This window comes from Ostrea edulis, chromosome 2, assembly GCF_947568905.1.
Source record: "Ostrea edulis chromosome 2, xbOstEdul1.1, whole genome shotgun sequence".
Classification (NCBI taxonomy): Eukaryota; Metazoa; Mollusca; class Bivalvia; order Ostreida; family Ostreidae; genus Ostrea; species Ostrea edulis.
This window is the reverse complement of record NC_079165.1, coordinates 35,663,067-35,681,672: the sequence shown is the minus strand read 5'-3', so window position 1 is coordinate 35,681,672 and position 18,606 is coordinate 35,663,067. Positions and strand designations below refer to the sequence as shown.

Here is an 18,606-nt window from a genome sequence, read left to right as displayed (position 1 = left end):
GCTTTCGTCGATTGGATGATATAGGCCTTACAACCAATCATTTTCCGTCTAACATTGAGACTAGTATCAGGAACGATAACTCAGATTACTGACCTTGATACCTGAGCCAAGTTCTGACTTTCACGAAAAGTAAGTTCAATCTAGACTAACGCATCAAATTAACAAGTAGTGTTTGTGTCGGAGTTTGTATTCAGTGCCTCATACACCATTTGAAATAAAATATATGTTGCAAACAGCATCCAATCATTTGTGTCGAGGTGTAGGAATTTTACTAGTTAGCAAACTCATCACAAGAAATCTGTAATTTAGTCTGTAACAGTCTGTGTAACTTGTGTTAAAGTCACAGTCACAGTAAAGGGTTAAATTGTTACTAAATTACATGATAATGCCAGTGAAATTTTTCCATTGAATTCAAAATTCAAAATTTTGTGACACTGAATAATTTTTCAATTTCAATTTATTTATTGACTCACCTGGCCATGTTGGCCTACAATCATGTTACACAATATGAGATATATGGACAATAAACTAAATACTAACAGTTCATTTACATATATGTAAATACTAGTATCTATATTTGCCATTTATCTGTGATTAGTGATGAAATGATTGTCATCGATTCTATTTTTCATAATCGATTGTTGTATGTACACTAATTAATATCTTATCCGAGATTCATCTGACTGTTAATCCTGCTTTTATATCGAGACGTGTGTATGCTGCACATATCCATAAAACTAAATAGAAATAACCCCAAAAATAATAAACGTTTATTAACTACATGTAAATACCGATTATATTGATCATTGATCGAAACAGTTCTTCCGATAATATGACTGATTATCGATTATGAAATCTTACCGATTTTTCAACACTACCTGTGATATTGGACTATTTATCAACCATTTTCTTAACAAATAACAGTAAAATATCAGAAAATAAATTCATACCCAAATGAATTTGGTATACTCTCTGAATTACAGACCAAATTACAGATTCCTATGTGTTGCTTATATCCAACCTCTGATAATCATTCTTGGTTTATCTCTTTTCAAAATGCCATTCTCGCATATTTCTGGGATATTAGGTATATATATGGTGTGACCGTTGGACCGAGCGAAGTATGAAATGGTCATTGGCATGTCCCAAGTGATAATCATAATTCATTTAAGTATGGTAATTTATAATTTATTAAAAAATATATATTATTTTTGAAATTCCCTTGTGCTAAATGCCCAGTAACATCTAAATATTAAAGGGGGGATATATGAGCAGAGAATAAGTACAGGATTGGCCTATTCATTTTATGCGGGGATTATAATGCCAAATGACATAAATCATGCATTGTAACGTCACATTTAGCCTTGCCGTTTTTCTTCTTCTTTCAAATCAAGCAATTATAAACAACAACAAATACATCCCTTTAACAATTTAAAAGACAGCTAAAACTATAAAAATTAACAAACAAATGTAAAAAAGTGATCTTGAGTAAATATTTCGTTACTATATTTTTATTTAAAGAAACTCATGAACTCGTTCATCTATTTAGTCATATTATACATTTATTGCATGATAGTGAGGGAGACATGAAGATTTATTCACTCAAGAAAAATCATATTCCCCGAGGGCAACGCCCTCGGGGAATATGATTTTTCTTGGGTGAATAAATCTTCATATCTCCCGAACATTCATGCAATAGATTGTTTATTATACCGAAAGAAAGCAAGACCACAAAATTGTATTTGAGATTGGAGTTTACTCATCTATACATCGTACATGTATGTAGCTGAGATCGCCCTAACAGTAACATCGCGCCGTCAACGTATATATAGAAGGTACAAACAGCGAAACACAGTGATGTGATAACCAGTTTTTGTTTTTCCATTTTCCTTGAATGCTGATTTACTTGCATGATTTTATATCAACCAAAATCAGACGATTTTAAAACGACCCGCATATTTTGTGCCTTACGAACTATGAAAGTAGAATGACTTGGACTTATTGTGACGTCATAATACACTTCGTCTACTTTGACGTTAAATTTATGGAAAATGCATGAAACTGCCCAAGGGAAAATTTGATAGGGAGATATGATGTTTGAGAGGGAGATATGAAGTTTTGTCTTCCCTAGCACGTGACTGTCTAGACCAATCAGATTACGCGTTGCATAGAATTCTCATACTGAGGTATTAATACTATTTTTCTATTCAATGATCTGCTACAAACTATTACAATAATGATTATACCATTTATTTTAATGAAATTTAGTGTTTGAATTACAAATTGAATGTTGGGGTCTTGTATTTTTGGCATTCAAAATTAAAACACGAATAACTGTTGTAGCGACTATTGAACAAAAAAATGGCAGTGCCCATGTGGATCACAAAATTTTCAGTGAACGTATATGTAGAAATTTTCTTTATTCTTTTGCTGATTTTGGCTTTTTTTTCTTTCACATCCGTGTTACTGTTAGAGCCTTGCTTCACTCGGTATTAATTGTGAAAAATCAATCAACATCTGCAAATATTTTCAAAAAATTATCTATCAAGTATCTAAATTCATTCATACTTATAGTCTGATAAGTTTCACCAGGTTTAGAATTTCTTGCCAGAAGTTCAGTATTGAAAATTCAGGGGTGTGATTTTTCCTCATTTCAGAGGAAATCCTGATTGGCTCAATTTTCGAAAAAATGAAACACTCTAGGTTTGATCTAAAGTGACAGAAAATTATATTTTTCCAAGTAAGGTGAAGGGTTTTCCTCCCTTTTTGACTGGTTTTCCTCTGATTTCTGAGGAATTCAGCCACATCCCTGAAAAACGTAGACAGAAATAAAACTGTTCATCTTATGATATGTGTACACTAGCTCAGGAGGTGTCACTGGGTGAGACAGTGCATTTTCAGCTGTGCTGGGACAAGTTTAATGTTGAAAGACAAGAATTAGTAAATGAAGAATGTAGCAACTTTCATAGGTTACAACAGTTGAATTGATACTTCAAATCCCAGAATTCTAAATGTTTGCACTTGTACTCTGACTAATGCATGTTTATTACACCCCCCCCCCCCCCCCCCCCCCCCCCCATTATGTCTGGTACAAGGCGTCGACACAGGCTTGTTTATATATATATAAATCAACAAAGATTTGTGATAAGTGTTCTTTATGCACAGAAGACCATTAGTTGGCAATAAATTATTGTACGGTATTAGTACTCTATTATAAACATGGTAAGGAAAATTGATTTAACAGTACATTGTATATTCTATGTAAATTAAGATGTGTCTTTTTGTATTTAGGGTACCAGAAGCAGGTGCCTGACTTGCATAGAAAAATGTCATACCCTCATATGAGAAAAGTAGGCACAGGCCTCACTGGAATGCTGAAAGAGGAGCACCCTCACAGGAGATTAAAACTTTTATATGAGAAAATTTTAAAGACACTTGCTGTGATTCCATCAGAGAGTGTGTACCGTCAGCATTCAGAGCCAATGTATCGTCAAAAGCTCGCCTTAGTTACATCAGTGGAAGATGTTAAAAAGCTGGAACAGCAGCTGGGGGACCAGCATATTGAAGAATCGTTAGAATCAGCTGAGAGGGAGCTGTTTTTGACAAGGAACATGTTACAATGGAAAGCGTGGGAACCTTTGGTGGGAGAGGCACCTAAAAATCAATGGACATGGCCACCAAACTAATAACTAGTCTATATGCTGTTAAAATGTACTTGAGTTATTGCATTTTATTGTAAAAAAAAAAAATGTATATAAATGATGCTGAAAATAATTTTGGTTTCCTTATTTTGACTGCCATTACCGTTCTGAATTATACATGTATACAAAAAGTTTTATGGGTTTTTTAATTTATGTTGGTCTTTAGGTGGGATGTTTGTGGTAGTACTGTCTGTAGACAATTAGTGAAGAATTTTTCTCCTCAAGTTTTGATATTTAGCTTTGGATACTTGTACCAATTGGTCATCATCATGTTTTGTCTGCCAAATGTCTCTCCATCATAAAGTAATGGCCTACTCCTAAAAGCAGAAAAAACATCTATCAATTTCATTTTACCACTCATACTTATTATGCCCCCCTTCAAAGAAGAGGGGCATATTGCTTTTCACCTGTCAGTTACTAATACATAATGTACTTTCAATAGGCCGGAGGGGGGGAGGGGTGTCTTAGGCCCTCAGAGGCTCTTGGGTAGATGGTACAAAATCCTGCATTATGAGCATTTCCTGGCACTTCTTTTTCACTTTTTAATTGTCTGCTTCTTAAACAAAACTTTCAAGTTGCATATACTGATGAAAGTATCGTAAATGTATATCAGTATTTCATCTTATTTATCCTAGAATTAAATGATATTCTGGGGTTAATAATTTGAATGATGCAATTTTACATGTAAGTATCCACCTTTCATATCATTTTGACTCAAAAAGTCTCGTTAAAATTGATAACTTCATTTTTTGGTCTGCAAAAAAAAATGGGGGGGGGGGGACCAGCAGGGTTCGGACCCCCCCCCCCCCCCCCCCCCCATCTGGATCAGCCCTTAGCAGTGGCGGGTGTAAGGGGGGGGGGGCGCCGGTTGCGCCCCCCCCCCCCCTAAAATTTTCAATTTTGGGTAAATCGTGGTACATGTATCTTGTTTAGAAAAATGTACTAAATGATTAAAGAAGCAATTTCTTCCACTCCCGGAAAAATAAATGACAAAATCTTTTGATTTCTTGAATTAATTTTTTGGGAAAACTTAATTTTTTTTCCAAAAACCCTTAAAATTTGTGTCATTTTATTAATTTCACCTTATTAAAAATGATAGAAAATAGTACAAATGACAACATGGGAGACATATTTCAAGCCCTATAAAATCTGTTTCATATGACCTTTAATCCAAAGGCGTCGTGCGCATCTCGTGTCGATGCAAGTGTAAAGAAGATCGTTTAAGATTTCTAGTAGGGTTTCAAGAATATTGTCGAAAATCGAGGTATGGAATTTGTTGGTCAGAGGCAGGTAATGGTGTTGGTAATATATACATAAAATGTTAGTCAATGTCAAAAAATATTTCACTCATATGGAGAAGTCATCATTGCCGGTGAAGGACTGCAAAATTTTGGCCTATGCTCGGCGCTTACGGCCTTTAAGCAGGGAGGGATCTTTATCGTACCATATATGCTGCGACACGGGGCCTTAGTTTTTGCGGACACATCCGAAAGACCACCCCATTTAGTCGCCTTCTACAAGTAAGGCCTACGCCTACCGAGGACCTATTCTAATCCGGATCCACACGGGATTCTTGATTGGTGCTGATGATACATGTATTAACACATGTGTTTTGTAGGCTTGTAAGTTCTTTGAATCTGCAATAGTCCATTTTGGAATATTCTTAAGTGTATTAGGTCGAAAAAGATTAATTAAAAATGTTAGATAAATCATAGTTGAGGACTTCTAACGTTAAGCAATGGTATAATCTAACAAAGTTTAGATTTTTTTTGGTGTCCTGATTGTGTCCTTAAAAACGTGTTTTTCTCCTGTAGAATCATCAATAATCAACATTGGACTTTGGACTGCTAGGTAATTTTTGATATCTGTAATAATTAAGATCACCACAAAGTAGAGTAGGATCAACGCCATTTAGTTCGTCAAATAGATCAAAGACATAAAACACGAGACTTCTTTATCTCTCAAACGATGTCTAGGACAAATAAATTCGATAATGAAATTTTTATTAGAACCAAATGTGATGAACTTAATTGATCACATACAAGGTACGAAGTTGAATTCCTTAGATAATTTGTCATCATCCTGTACCAAGGTCATAAGCCAAAGTCAAGATCACTAACTAATACGGACCGAGGCCAATGGTAAAAAAAAAAAGAAGATGAGAAGTATTTTGACACATTAAAACAAAAGTGCTTAACCATCTATCTATTATAGTCGGTTAAAAAGCTCTACAGAGCTTGTGTTTTGATTATGTTCAGGGCCGTAAATTACATGGAGGCGGAGGAGGCAGCTGCCTCCTCCAACTTTTGAGCCAAAAAAAATTAAAATTTAAAGTTCATTAGAATTTATGTTGTTTCCAATAACTAAGAACATGATACCTCCCTTAAAAAGCATTCCAAATCTTTCTTTTAGAATGAGTTAGTCAAGTAACATCTTAGAAGGCCCTAGAATCAAGGATTTTGCACGAAACGTGTTCAGTGTGCACAAAATGTGCTCAGCGTCTGGGGGCCTGGGCGGCCCCCAGACCCCCGCCTAATTTCCTGCCTCCTCCAAATTGAAGGTTATTTTACGGCCCTGATGTTGAATGTACATAGTGCCGACTTTAAATAAAATTTACTATCCTTCTGTGTTAGCAAACCAGAAGTGATAAAAAAATTAGATTTGGTTACACGAGGAATAAATATTGGTTCCAGCTGTAAAAGCTTGCTTGCAACATTGTCTTGGTTTTTAAGGCTCATTATTACAAATGTATTTTATTAAACGAACTTGGCATTAATTTCACATCTGGTAATCCAACTTATACTCCAAATTCCCTTTCAGAATACGAATTTCTTCAAAATCATGATTCAGTTTTAAACATATTCAATATACCTGTCAATGGGACAAGTGAATATGAGTTGCCATATACTGAATTCCACCCCCCCCCCCACCCCCCAAAAAAAAACCCTTGAGATACATTTCTGGATCACTGCAGTAAATGTTTTGCGTAGACACTGTCTTTGTTCCTCAACTTCATTAACTACTTTGAAGGAGAAACTTCAGACGTACTGTACCACAACATATGCGAGAAGTGGTGTGAATAAAATGTGGATTCTAAAAATTTCAAACTTTTAATACATTTGAAATCACAAAACTTTCCCAAACTCTACGGCATCAAAACGTATAACTTTTTAAAAATACTTTATAAGACCATTCCTTAGGAGAAATTAAATACTTCGATTTTTGGCATCATAGACAGCGCTTTTTTTATTATTAAAATGGAACACAGAAATATTGAAATACTTTGTTAAACACTACTTTTATTCTACGCACAAGTACTCTGGAGTTGATATTAGAAAGATGCTAGAGTCCCTCATTGACAATATCTACGTGGTCTTTGTTGATGAAATCTTCCAACAGTCCATTGGAATTCCCTTGGGCACGAATTTTGCTCCTTTTTATTAGCCGACCTCTTGTTTTTATATTCTATTACGCAAAATTTATTGAAAAGCTTCTACATGAGAAAACAATCTCTTGCTGTGGCCTTCATTTCGGCATTTAAATACATCGACGACGTTTTATTTATCAAAAAAAAAAAAAAAATCATTTTCATTCATACGTTGATTCGATATATCCTAGTGAACTCGAAATAAAAGACACCACAGACTCTTCCATATCTGCTTCATATTGGATATTCTATTGAACATAGATGTGAACGGCAAACAGACAACTCATCTGTAGGCCAAATGGGATTACTTTAGCTTCCCCATCGTCAATTTCCCATAATTATGTAGCATTATTCCATTGTCACCTGCATATGGCGTTTATCTCTCTCAACTGATTCGATACGCGAGAGCATGTTCTGCGTTTGATCAATTTGTAAATAGAAACAGGATACTGACAAATGATTTAATGTTACAGAAGTTTCAATAGTTTCGTTTGAATTCAGCATTTTGCAAATTCTATGGTCGTTACAACCTGTGGTTGGGTAAAATGCTGTCTGACGTGTTTCATACCAATTATTAGGCTGTTCTTAATACACCGATTTTGACTACGGATTACTCCGTTTACCTGATTAAGATATAGGGCTGCACGGCAGGTGTGACCGATCTACAGGGGATGCTTACTCTCCCTAAACACCTGGCCTGGAGGTTATAAAACTTTTTGAGCACATTCTCACTCAGACTCAAACTATGTTCTCTGAATCGTACTCATACTCAAAAGTGAAGGTTATAAAGATTTTATGAAATCATTCTCACACTCAAATGGAGTACATGCTCAAGATTTTTCGAGTATGTTTCGAAGCTTGCTCAGAGTTATACCCAAAACAAAAATGGCTGAGTTTGAGTATGAGTACGATAAAAAAAAATTATAACCTCCAGGCCTGATCTCACCTCGTATATCCAGGGGGTCCGAGTTTGTCGAATTCTTGATTTTGTATTCCTTGTGGGAGTTATGGAATTGATCACCAGTGTTTGTTATCTTCACCTTTTCATGACAAGGAGTAATTTTAATACTGTTTGAATGAAAGCACAGTGAAATTTCAAGTTGGCATGAAAACCTTAAGACGATGCGTGTTTGTATTAGATATATCATTGATCCAGGGCAATACACATGACGAATGATTTGTGTATCTCAAAATGAAATAAATTTTTAGATATCACAATTAAGGAGATCAGCAACTTATACCATTGCAAGGAATGTACCCTTAAATGTCAAGCCTTTCGTGAAAACCTTAAATGGACTGGTTCACGAGTTTTGAAAAAAATATTTTTCATTTTTGACGTTAAACATTAAAAGTATCACTCATTTAATGTTGACAGCCAAAGTTTGACCTCCTGAATGCAAAAACAAAAGTAATAGTTTAGCCTCAACTCTTTGTTATGTATACAAAGACTCGAGTCTTTTCATGTTTACAAATAAACTAGTGAGATGTTAACTTTGTGATATAAAGCATCTTAATTTTGCACAGTCAGAAATTTGACCTTTAGATGACACATTTTACCTATAAAAGAATACTTGAAATGTGATAGATATAATAAACGGAGATCGATATTCATTTATTTTGAAAACTTCGTAAACAATAATATACCGCAATCGTTGTTTAAAAAACAAATAATAAATTCTCTAAATTGAGCTTCTGTGAAAATGCATAACCTCAATGTTTTGTGAATCACATTAGACAGTGGATTTTGATCATTAAAAGTGAAAAACAAGGTTTTATGGGAAATTGTGAAACAATCCCTTTAAGGAGCTGCGTGTATGTATTATATATATCATTAAGGGCTATACGCATGAAAGAGTGACTAGGGTACATTTTGTATCTCTCTCTCCACATTTCGGATATGACTCTTGAGAAAATCAGCTACTTATACCATTCGATGGAAGGTATCCTGAAATTTCAAGTTTCTCTTGAAACCTTAAGAAGCTGCGTATTTGTATAAGATGAAAGGTGAAGATAACGAACAGTGATCAATCTCATAACTCCTATAAGCAATACAAAATAGAGAGTTGGGCAAACACGGACCCCTGGACACACCAGAAGTGGGATCAGGTGTCTAGGAGGTGTAAGCATCCCCTGTCACACCCGCCGTGAGCCCTATATCTTGATCAGGTAAACGAAGTTATCCGTAGTCTAAATCAGTGTGCCAAGAATGACCTAACAATCGGTATCAAACACGCCAGACAGCATTTGACACTATGATAGGTTTTATTGGCAAACTAGATCGTTATAACGACCATAGAATTTGCGAAATGCTTACTTTAAACGAGACTGTTGAAACCTCTGCACCATCAACTTGTAGGTCAGTAGATTGCTTCGATTTAAAAACTGATCATACGCAGAGCAAGCTCTTGCGTATCGAATCAATTGAGAGATTTAAACACCATATGCGGGTGATAATGGAATATTACTACATGAATATGGGAAATTGACGATGTAGAAGCTGAAATCATCCCGTTTGTCATAAAATTGAGATATTAGTTTGCCGTTAATATCCATTTTCAATAAAATATTTAAGTACAGATTTGGAGTACTCTGTGGTGTCTTGTAGTTCAAGTTCATAGGACTCTGTGGTGTCTTGTAGTTGAAGATCACAGGAATATATCGATTCGACATGTGAATGAAATGATTATTGTCAACAGACAAAATTTCGTCGATGTATCTAAATGTCGAGTTGAAAGCCACAGCAACGACATTTTTTCTTCTCATGTAGAAGCTTTTGAATAAACCTTGCTTCATAAGAATATAAACACAGGTCAGCTAACGAAGAAGCACAATTCGTCCCAATGGTAATTCCAACAGACCGTTGGAAGACTTGATCACCAAAGACTATGAAGATATTGTCAATGAGGAACTCTTGCATGTTTTTTATTTCAACTTCAGAGTGTTTGTGCGTGGAATCAGAATGGTGTTTAGCAAATTTTAAGTAATTCTTTGGATAACAGCAACTGTCTATGGTGTCAAAAAGTGTTGAAAGGTCATACGTTTTGATGTTGATTTGAGAACAGGTTTGCGATTTCAAATTTACTAAAAGGTTTTGAGAATCCACATTTGATATGTATACACATCTTCTGGCATGTTTTATGGCACAGTACGTTTGACGTTCCTCCGTCGCAACTGTTAATATTTTCATGTGGAGGAAAGATTTAGTCATAAGAACGCAGATCCTTAAAGTTTTGACGAGAAATTAGAAAATACAGGATACCTTTCATTGGAATGTAAAAGAAGCCGACCTGCTTAAGCATGATATCTAAAACTTTATTGCATATTGAGATACCCAAAGCCCCCCTTTTCATATGCGTAAATCGATCACATATTCAATTAAAATACCCAGCTCCTTTTAAAGTTTTCACTAAAAACTTGATATTTTAGGGTACCTTCCTTTAAAACGATCTGAAAATTGATTGCACACAAATATACCCAAATCACTCTTTGTTATAATTTAATTTTAAATTATTATGTATAGGTATGAATTTATCATATATATAGACCTGAATTTATCATATATCGAATAGAAATACACAGCTCCTTAACATTTTTACGAAAAACTTGAAATTTCAATGTACCTTCCACAGGTCCGTATAAGTAGCTGACTTTCGTTAAGCGTAAAAATTTATTGAATATTGAGATACTCAAATCCTTCCTTGTTATATACTCCTATTCCTATATTACCCTTGATAATTATTTCGTTAATGTAAACCCGAAGTTCTTTTTTGAAAACAATAAGCGTATGTTATCAGTTTTCTCCAAAAGAACGTACAAACTCATTGTCAGGTTTACATGTATTCTATCTTGAATTGAATATTCCTATATACATGTAGTAAATAACCATCAGGCTGAAGCTAGCAGCCACTAACCAGCAGCCAATAAGCACGTAGAAGCTAGCAGCCACTAAGGAAAATCATCAAAGGACAGTCCTTTGATGATTTTCCTTAGTGGCTGCTACCTTCTACGTGCTTATTGGCTGTTGGATAGTGGTAGCTAGCTTCAACCTGGTTAAATAACCACCTACTTAAAAGGATGAAAGTTTATGTCTATTTTATATTGCAAAGTTGAAGTAGCTGGCAAAATCAAGCACGGGGTTTGGAATTTCAAAGCATATTCTGATATGAAAATACCTCCTCGCCAACTAAATACGTACGTGTACGATAAATAATTATACCCAAACCCAGTAAATGATGAGAGGAAGAAAACTATATTCTGCAGTCTTCGATTTGCATATAACTCATCTAAATTGTCACCATTTTTGTTTCAATAAATTTTAAGTAATTCCTGAGACATCCAAGAAAAATTTGAAAGTTTGACCTGTGCAATAAATATTTTTCTCGAAATCTCCTGTAGCCTGGAGACACTGAGCACTCTGTTATTTCACGTGTACGCGAATCATATAATTTGCAATACAGTGTACAAATTCATCTTACAACCATTATCTGATAATATTATCTTTAAATCGAAAAAGGTCTGCAAGAAATACACGGAATAGGTTTGCAGTTGTAACTGAAATTCTGATAGTCGAGGTCTGGGTACTCTAACCTAACTATTGAATGTCCTTTCCAGACTCCACCCAATGACGGAAGTGCTTTAACGATTAATTACGACTCCAAATAAAGTGCATCTATTAGCATTTTGAAGTAAACAAGAATATAGCACATAAATTTTAACTTGATATTCAAGTAAACAAGAATTTCATCAATGTCGTTTGTCATTGATAAGCTTTTCTAAGAAATATTAATGATCTGTCGGTCGCGAGCATTATCAAGTTAACGGTTTACTTTCTTCCTTATCAGAAGTTATAACGATCCTGTGAATCACACCTTCATGTGATGCAAGGTGTGTGAGAAAAACAAAACAAAGAAAACAAATTTGCGACACGCCAAGGTTTAGACAAGTTTCACAAATATTTACATAGCTAAACCGAAAGTAGAATGTGGTTTGATATACGAGTACTTGTTCGATCAGTATGGAGTAGTACATGTACATATAGCCTATATGTTTCCTTCTTGCAAGTTATCATGGCACACTTAGGCATTGAAAATCGCAGGTCATGATGCTTTTAGGTTATGTCATCTAAAATATATCTCGTATTTATCATTGCGGTGTACATCGAAGAACTGGACTTTTAACTGTATCAATGCGCGTAAGTTCTTCGTCCAATATTTCGGTTGGATTCACTGATTAACCACATAAATGATATGGTTATATTTTATCATATACTATTACTTACTTACTTAATCCTCTTCGTGCTAGGAAGCACATAAGACCTTCACTGAGGATCGCCATCTCTGTCTGTCTGCTGCCATGTTCTGAATCCGGCCCCAAGTCCATCCACACTCCTTCATCTCTTTCTCTACTGATCGCCGCCATGTTTCCTTTGGTCTCCCTTATTTACTATTAATCCCCGTAATTGAATTTTGAAGTCACAAAAGATACTTATTGAAATGAAAACTTACGAAATATAGTCTTTGGTGATTTGGTCTTCTAACAGTCTATTTGAATTCCCATGGACACAAATTGTGCTACTTTATTAGCTGAACTGTATTCTTGCGAGGCAGACTTTATTCAAAAGTTTCTACATGAGGAAAAAATAGATATATTGCTGTGGCTTCAACTCAATATATATGAAAATGAATATATTAATGACTTTTTCTCTATTAATACTATTCATTTTTACTTATATGTCGATTCGATATCCCAATGAACTCGAAATTAAAGACACCATATAGTCTTCCACATCGCTTTATACCTGAATATTTTATTGAGAATAGGTGTTAACGACAAACTAACAACTCAACTTTATGACAGATTTCAGCTTCTCCATCGTCAACTTCCTACATCTATGTCACCTGCATACGATGTTTCGATACGCACCAGCATGCTTTGCGTATGATAAGCTTTTAAAAAAAAATCGAGGTAGGCTATAGACAATTAAGGTGATGTTAAAGGGGTTTCAATAGTCTCGTTTAAAGCTAGCATTTCGCTAATTCTATGGTCGTTATAATGATCTAATTTACAAATACAACCTGTCATTAGGTTGAACGCTGTCTAAGGTTATTCATTTCAATTGTTAGGCCATTTTGACAATTGGATTTTAATTACAGATTACTCCGTTAACCTGATCAAGATATAGGGCTCACGACAGGTATGACCAGTAAACTTACTCCTCTTAGGTACTTGATTTCACCCCGTGTGCATCCCATGTTGTAGAGTGAGCGTGATGATGATCGTTTATGCTTTCCAGTTGCGTTTATTAAGGAATTGTTGAACATTTCCGTATGGAGCAGATAATGGTGTTCCTAGTATACTGAAGAATAATTTAAATTCGTGGGGGCCAATTTTCGTGGATTGCTGAATTTATACGGGTTCGTGGGGACGTAATTTCGTGGATTTATATATTTGTAAGAAAGATAACTCAAGCCAAAAAAAAAAAGTTTTCTTTATTCGTTGAGGATGTAAATTCGTGGGTGAAGGGTACCCACGAATTCCACGAAAATTGAGCCACCACGAATCCTAATGATTCCACAGTATGCATAAAGTGTTGGCCAATGTCATAAAACGGGACCAGTCTCACTTCGATATGTGCTGATGATATTCGTATACTTGTAAGTTCTTTGAATCTGTAATCGTCCATTTTGAGACGTTTATTGATGCATTGGGTAGAAGAAAGTTAAACATTTCGTTACATTGAGTTTTAAGAATAACTGGAAATGATCAAATACATCGTGGTCGAAGCCTTTGATATTTTATGCTTGACTTCAAATGTAAACCTTTCATCGGAAACAATGGTTTAATCCTGCAAAATTTTGATTTTTAGTGTCTTTACTGTGGAATTCGAATATACCTTCGGTTTAAAAACATCTAAAAATTCTCTATATAGAATAATCAATGAAACGTTTTGTCTTTGAGCTGCTAGGTTATTTTGATATCCATATCAAAATCATCACAAAGTAGAACAGGGCCGATATCACTCAGATCGTCAAATAGATTAAAGACATAAAAGTAAAACTTTTATAGCTATCAAATGATGTCAAGGACGAAAGAAATTCGATGATGAAATGTTTAGTAGAGCCCACTGTGATAAACTTAGTATCACGTACAAGGCACGAAGTTGACTTGCTTAGATACTGTGTCATAATCTTGAACAAAGATTATTACCCGTAGTTAAAATAACTAACTAATATAAACCAAGGCCAATGGTAAACCAACCGAATAGCTCTAAGAATGTGAATTCTGGCAGTGACTTGAAATATATGACTTTATTTTGGCAACATTAACAAGGTACAATGCTATTACATGTGGGGTTTTTTTTTTACCAGCTGTTATAAATGTGCAATCCATTACAGTCTTAATGAAAAGGAGAGATACGTACTAGATTAGGTACGTTTATGCGGACACAGGGGTTCCTTTGAGTCCGGGTTTCTATAAGATTGGATATAGTTCGTTCCACACACACGCAAACGGCAACAGATTTAAGTCTGAATTGACTTTTAATCCAGTAAGACATTAGGCTAGATTTGTTCCCGATCTAATATCTCGTCGGCAGATAGCGGACAGGTAGACTTGCTTTTCAGAGTTAACTCATAAGTGGAGGTTATCCGCAAATTGGAAACAAAAGCAGAAGTCCAATTGGTGACAAGAAAGTGCTGAAACTATGCTTTGCGCTTTAAAAAGATGTTAAGCGGTTATACGAGGGTGGTTCGATATGTAATGTATATTGTACGATATCTAAAAAACGTTCGACTCAAATAGTAAAATGAACATCACATCCCTTTAAAGTATTCTTCGCGGTTTGAAACATGATTTTAATCTCTGAATCCATTTCGTCACGGTACGCTGATTTAGGTAGACCTCTGAGGGACTGACTGATGGCTGAGCCAAGGGTTTGTCGGGACTTGTAACGACGACCAGATAAGAACTTTTTAAGTTTTGGAAAAAGGAAAAAGTCGCATGGGGCTAGATCTGGAGTGTATGGTGGGTGTTCACAAGCTCAGATGTATGTGATGTAGTATTATCATGAAGTAGACAAACAATTTTCATGCCTAAATCCTGACACAGGGCGTCGTTTATGATAATATTTCTTGAGCTTTTTTAGTACAACATCTCGGTAATACCGACCTGTAACACTTTTGCCCTTCGTCACCGAAATTTGCACGGTAATACCATCATATAAGAAGAATTTGCAATAAAGAACCTTATTTGTGCTTATAGTTCTTTTGGCAACTACAGACCTTGTACTGTGTTTAAGTAGCCATATTTTGTTTCCAATTTTCTTACTGGTTCGAAATAGTGAACCTATGTTTCGTCACCAGTAACAATGTTTGCAAATTGTCTTTAATTGAATTTAGGAAACATTTTGAGCAATTGCTTAGCGGTTTGTACTCGTACCCATTTTGGCCATCTGTCAATATCTGTCCATCTGGCAAAAATCTTTCGTACTTTTAAAATACACTTCAAACTACGCCAGAGTTTGCTGCATCTTTGACGGACTCTGTGCCAGTCAGAAATTTCTTTCTCCACCTACGAACTGTCTCATAAGATGCACATGTACCTTATCGGACCCATAAACTTCCCCTAATTCAGTAAAAAATCAGCATTACCGAATGACCGAGTTTTGTGCGAACTTTTATATAAGCTCTAATTTGTTGAATATTCTCAACCCGTTTCCCAACCATTTTTACAACAGTGGTCAACGACTGGCTCTATTGAAATGACTATATCTTTAAAACTATGTGGAGTTGAATGCTTGTGTTTATAACGTTGGAAAGGTATTGAATAGAGCTATTCACGAGTATCATCATCTATGAAATCGTGCAAAGCGTTATCGCGCTGTGGTACAAAACACATTACATATCGAACAGCCCTCATATATCTTATAACAATGTAATCGAGCTCATGTTTAGGTCGCTTATATGACAATGTAATGTGTGATGACCCTGAATGAAGGTCATTTGGGAAAATATTTTTCATTCCATCAAAAATTAGAAATAGCAATAGCTGTATAGTAGTTCTCAAGGCCATAATTTTGTAATAGAGAACCACGAGAAGCAGTTATTATCAATTTGATCGTTTGAAACCGATAACATCCAGTTCTCAGATTGTGTACCTTGTTGCACCTTCACGGTGTCTAATTGATTGATTATATATTGTTTAACGTCCCTCTCGAGAATCTGTCACTCATTACCGGTGAAGGGCTGAAAAATGTAGGCCTATGCTTGGCGATCATTTTCTCTTCAAAACATAATGCAGCAAAAATTTGATTACACCACCTTAAAGTTGAAGAAAACAACATATCTGCTGCATCGTGTGTCGAAAATCATTGTGTGCATTTCGATCCCTATCTCACTTTTGAGAACCATGCGTCATCTATGGTAAAATTATGCAACTTTCATATTGACAATATTGGTCGAATTCGCCATTTCATAACTACAGAAGCGTGTAAGACTGTTGTCAATGCACTCGTTACATCAAAACTTGATTATGCGAACTATCTTCTATTTGTAATCAACAAGACCACCTTGGACCGCTTACAAAAGGTACAGAACACCGCAGCCAGGCTTGTGTCGAGGACAACGACACGGAATCATATTTCCCCAGTCTTAGCGCAGCTGCATTGTCCACAATACAAAATGTTGGTGTTTACTTTCTGCGCGTTTCCGAATATCTACAAGAACTCATTTACGTGCATTCCCCATCTCGACCACAAAGGGCTGAAAAAACATCACTGAGACTCACTGTGCCAAAAATTCTTGCAAAGTCTTTTGGAGATCGCACGTTTAGTTGGGCTGCAGCCAGTTTGTAGAATGACCTTCCATAACATGTTAAAGCTGCCAAAAACATTAGCATTTTAAAAAAAAAACCCTGCTAAAAACCCACTTTTTAAAAAAAAAAATTGCTTTTCCTGACTTCTAAGCTTCTTACACAGTACAAGTCTTTGTCAATGACCGTTTTAATGCAAATTTCTAAATTTTCATAATGTTTTATGTCGTTGATTTCTAATACTATTGCATAGTGATTGACATAAAAAAAAACCCCACCAAAACCACCTTTAGTTATTAATCTTTTTTATATAGTGTTTTATTTTGGTAATTTTACAGATATAAAATCTTATGCTACAATGTCCTTTGATTACCGGGTACACTTTATTGTGTTTTATTGTTTTAATCCTCTTCTTACCCTTCCATTCCCTTGTGAATCCAGGTTAGAATAGGTCCTCAGTACCCCCTTGCTTGTCGTAAGAGACGACTAAATGGTGCGGCCTTTCGACTGAGACCGCAAAAACTGAGGTCCCGTGTCACAGCAGGTATGGCACGATGAAGATCCCTCCCTGCTCAAAGGCCATAAGCATCGAGAGTAGTCCTAAATTTTGCAGTCCTTCATCGGCAGTGTTGACGTCTCCATATGAGTGAAATATTCTCAAGAGTGACGTTAAACAACATTCAATCAATCAATCAATCTTACCCGTGTAAATCGCATTAGAGTAATTTGTTTTATATAAGGCGCTATATAAATTTAATTGTTATTATAATTATCATAAAAGACACACGGGGGGTAAGTACATTCCGCAAAATCACATCCCAGTGATATAGTTGTTTTCACCATTATACACAATCCTACTAATTGCATGTATCAGGTATCAAGCGTGCAAAATTTCAATCTAGAACATCACGCAAACAAAACATTAGAGCAACTCGGGTAGCATCTGTAGCAGTATATATATGCTTAGTACAGTTTGGTTGCTACATTCAACACAAAACAATTCTAAAGTTGCTACCTGTTAGATGGATGAAATGGGTTTGTGTTGGTTTGCTGTCTTCACACTAGTACTCTGTACAACACTGGGAGAAAAACAAGACGAAATCTTGATATCAAAAATTGGAAAACTTCATTTTCAACTCTTCAAGTCGATCCAGAGAAAAGCCAATTTGGTCAAGAGCGCGACATTTGAGACTCGGTGTTCGAATAATGGGTGTTCTTTCGATGATTGCAGAGGAGGGAAACAAAAAGATGAACACAAATGTAGGGATGGGTGGAAAAAGTTTAACGAACATTGCTACAAACTCATAACTACTAAACTAAACTTCTTCGAGGCGGAAATGTTCTGTCGTACACAACAGTCATCATTGGTGAACATTGAGAATACCAATGAGGATGCCTGGATTAAGGGATTTAAGGAAAAACATGTATGGATCTCTGGTACTGATTTAGCTAAACATGGTGAGTGGAAGTGGTTTTCTTCAGGGAGAACCATGAAGTTTACAAACTGGGCGAGAGGTCAACCACAAAAGAATCACGAACATTGCGCTGTTTACTACATCGGTGGCTGGCATGACGCCTCTTGCTCTATTAAGTCATCTTTCATTTGCAAATATTAGTCATCGAATGATCTGTGTAATGTAATAATACATAAAATAAAAGAAGAGACATTTA

The 18,606-nt window shown here is 35.6% G+C and overlaps 1 protein-coding gene and 1 long non-coding RNA gene across 2 annotated transcripts; both read left to right on the top strand.

Annotated features, from left to right (window-relative positions):
- Positions 1-7: 7 nt before the first annotated feature.
- Positions 8-3,774, top strand: LOC125679892 (uncharacterized). The gene is made up of 2 exons (XR_008799909.1): positions 8-129; positions 3,292-3,774. It is a non-coding gene; the product is annotated as an uncharacterized LOC125679892 (long non-coding RNA).
- Positions 3,775-17,923: 14,149 nt separating this feature from the next.
- Positions 17,924-18,606, top strand: LOC125680671 (collectin-12-like). Its single transcript, XM_048920368.1, has one exon. The coding sequence runs from the start codon at positions 17,958-17,960 to the stop codon at positions 18,549-18,551; it is 594 nt and encodes a 197-aa protein (XP_048776325.1). The 5' UTR covers positions 17,924-17,957; the 3' UTR covers positions 18,552-18,606.

What these genes read in the sequence shown, in the direction of transcription:
- LOC125680671 (XM_048920368.1), top strand. Translation starts at nt 17,958, where the DNA reads ATGGATGAAATGGGTTTGTGTTGGTTTGCTGTCTTCACACTAGTACTC.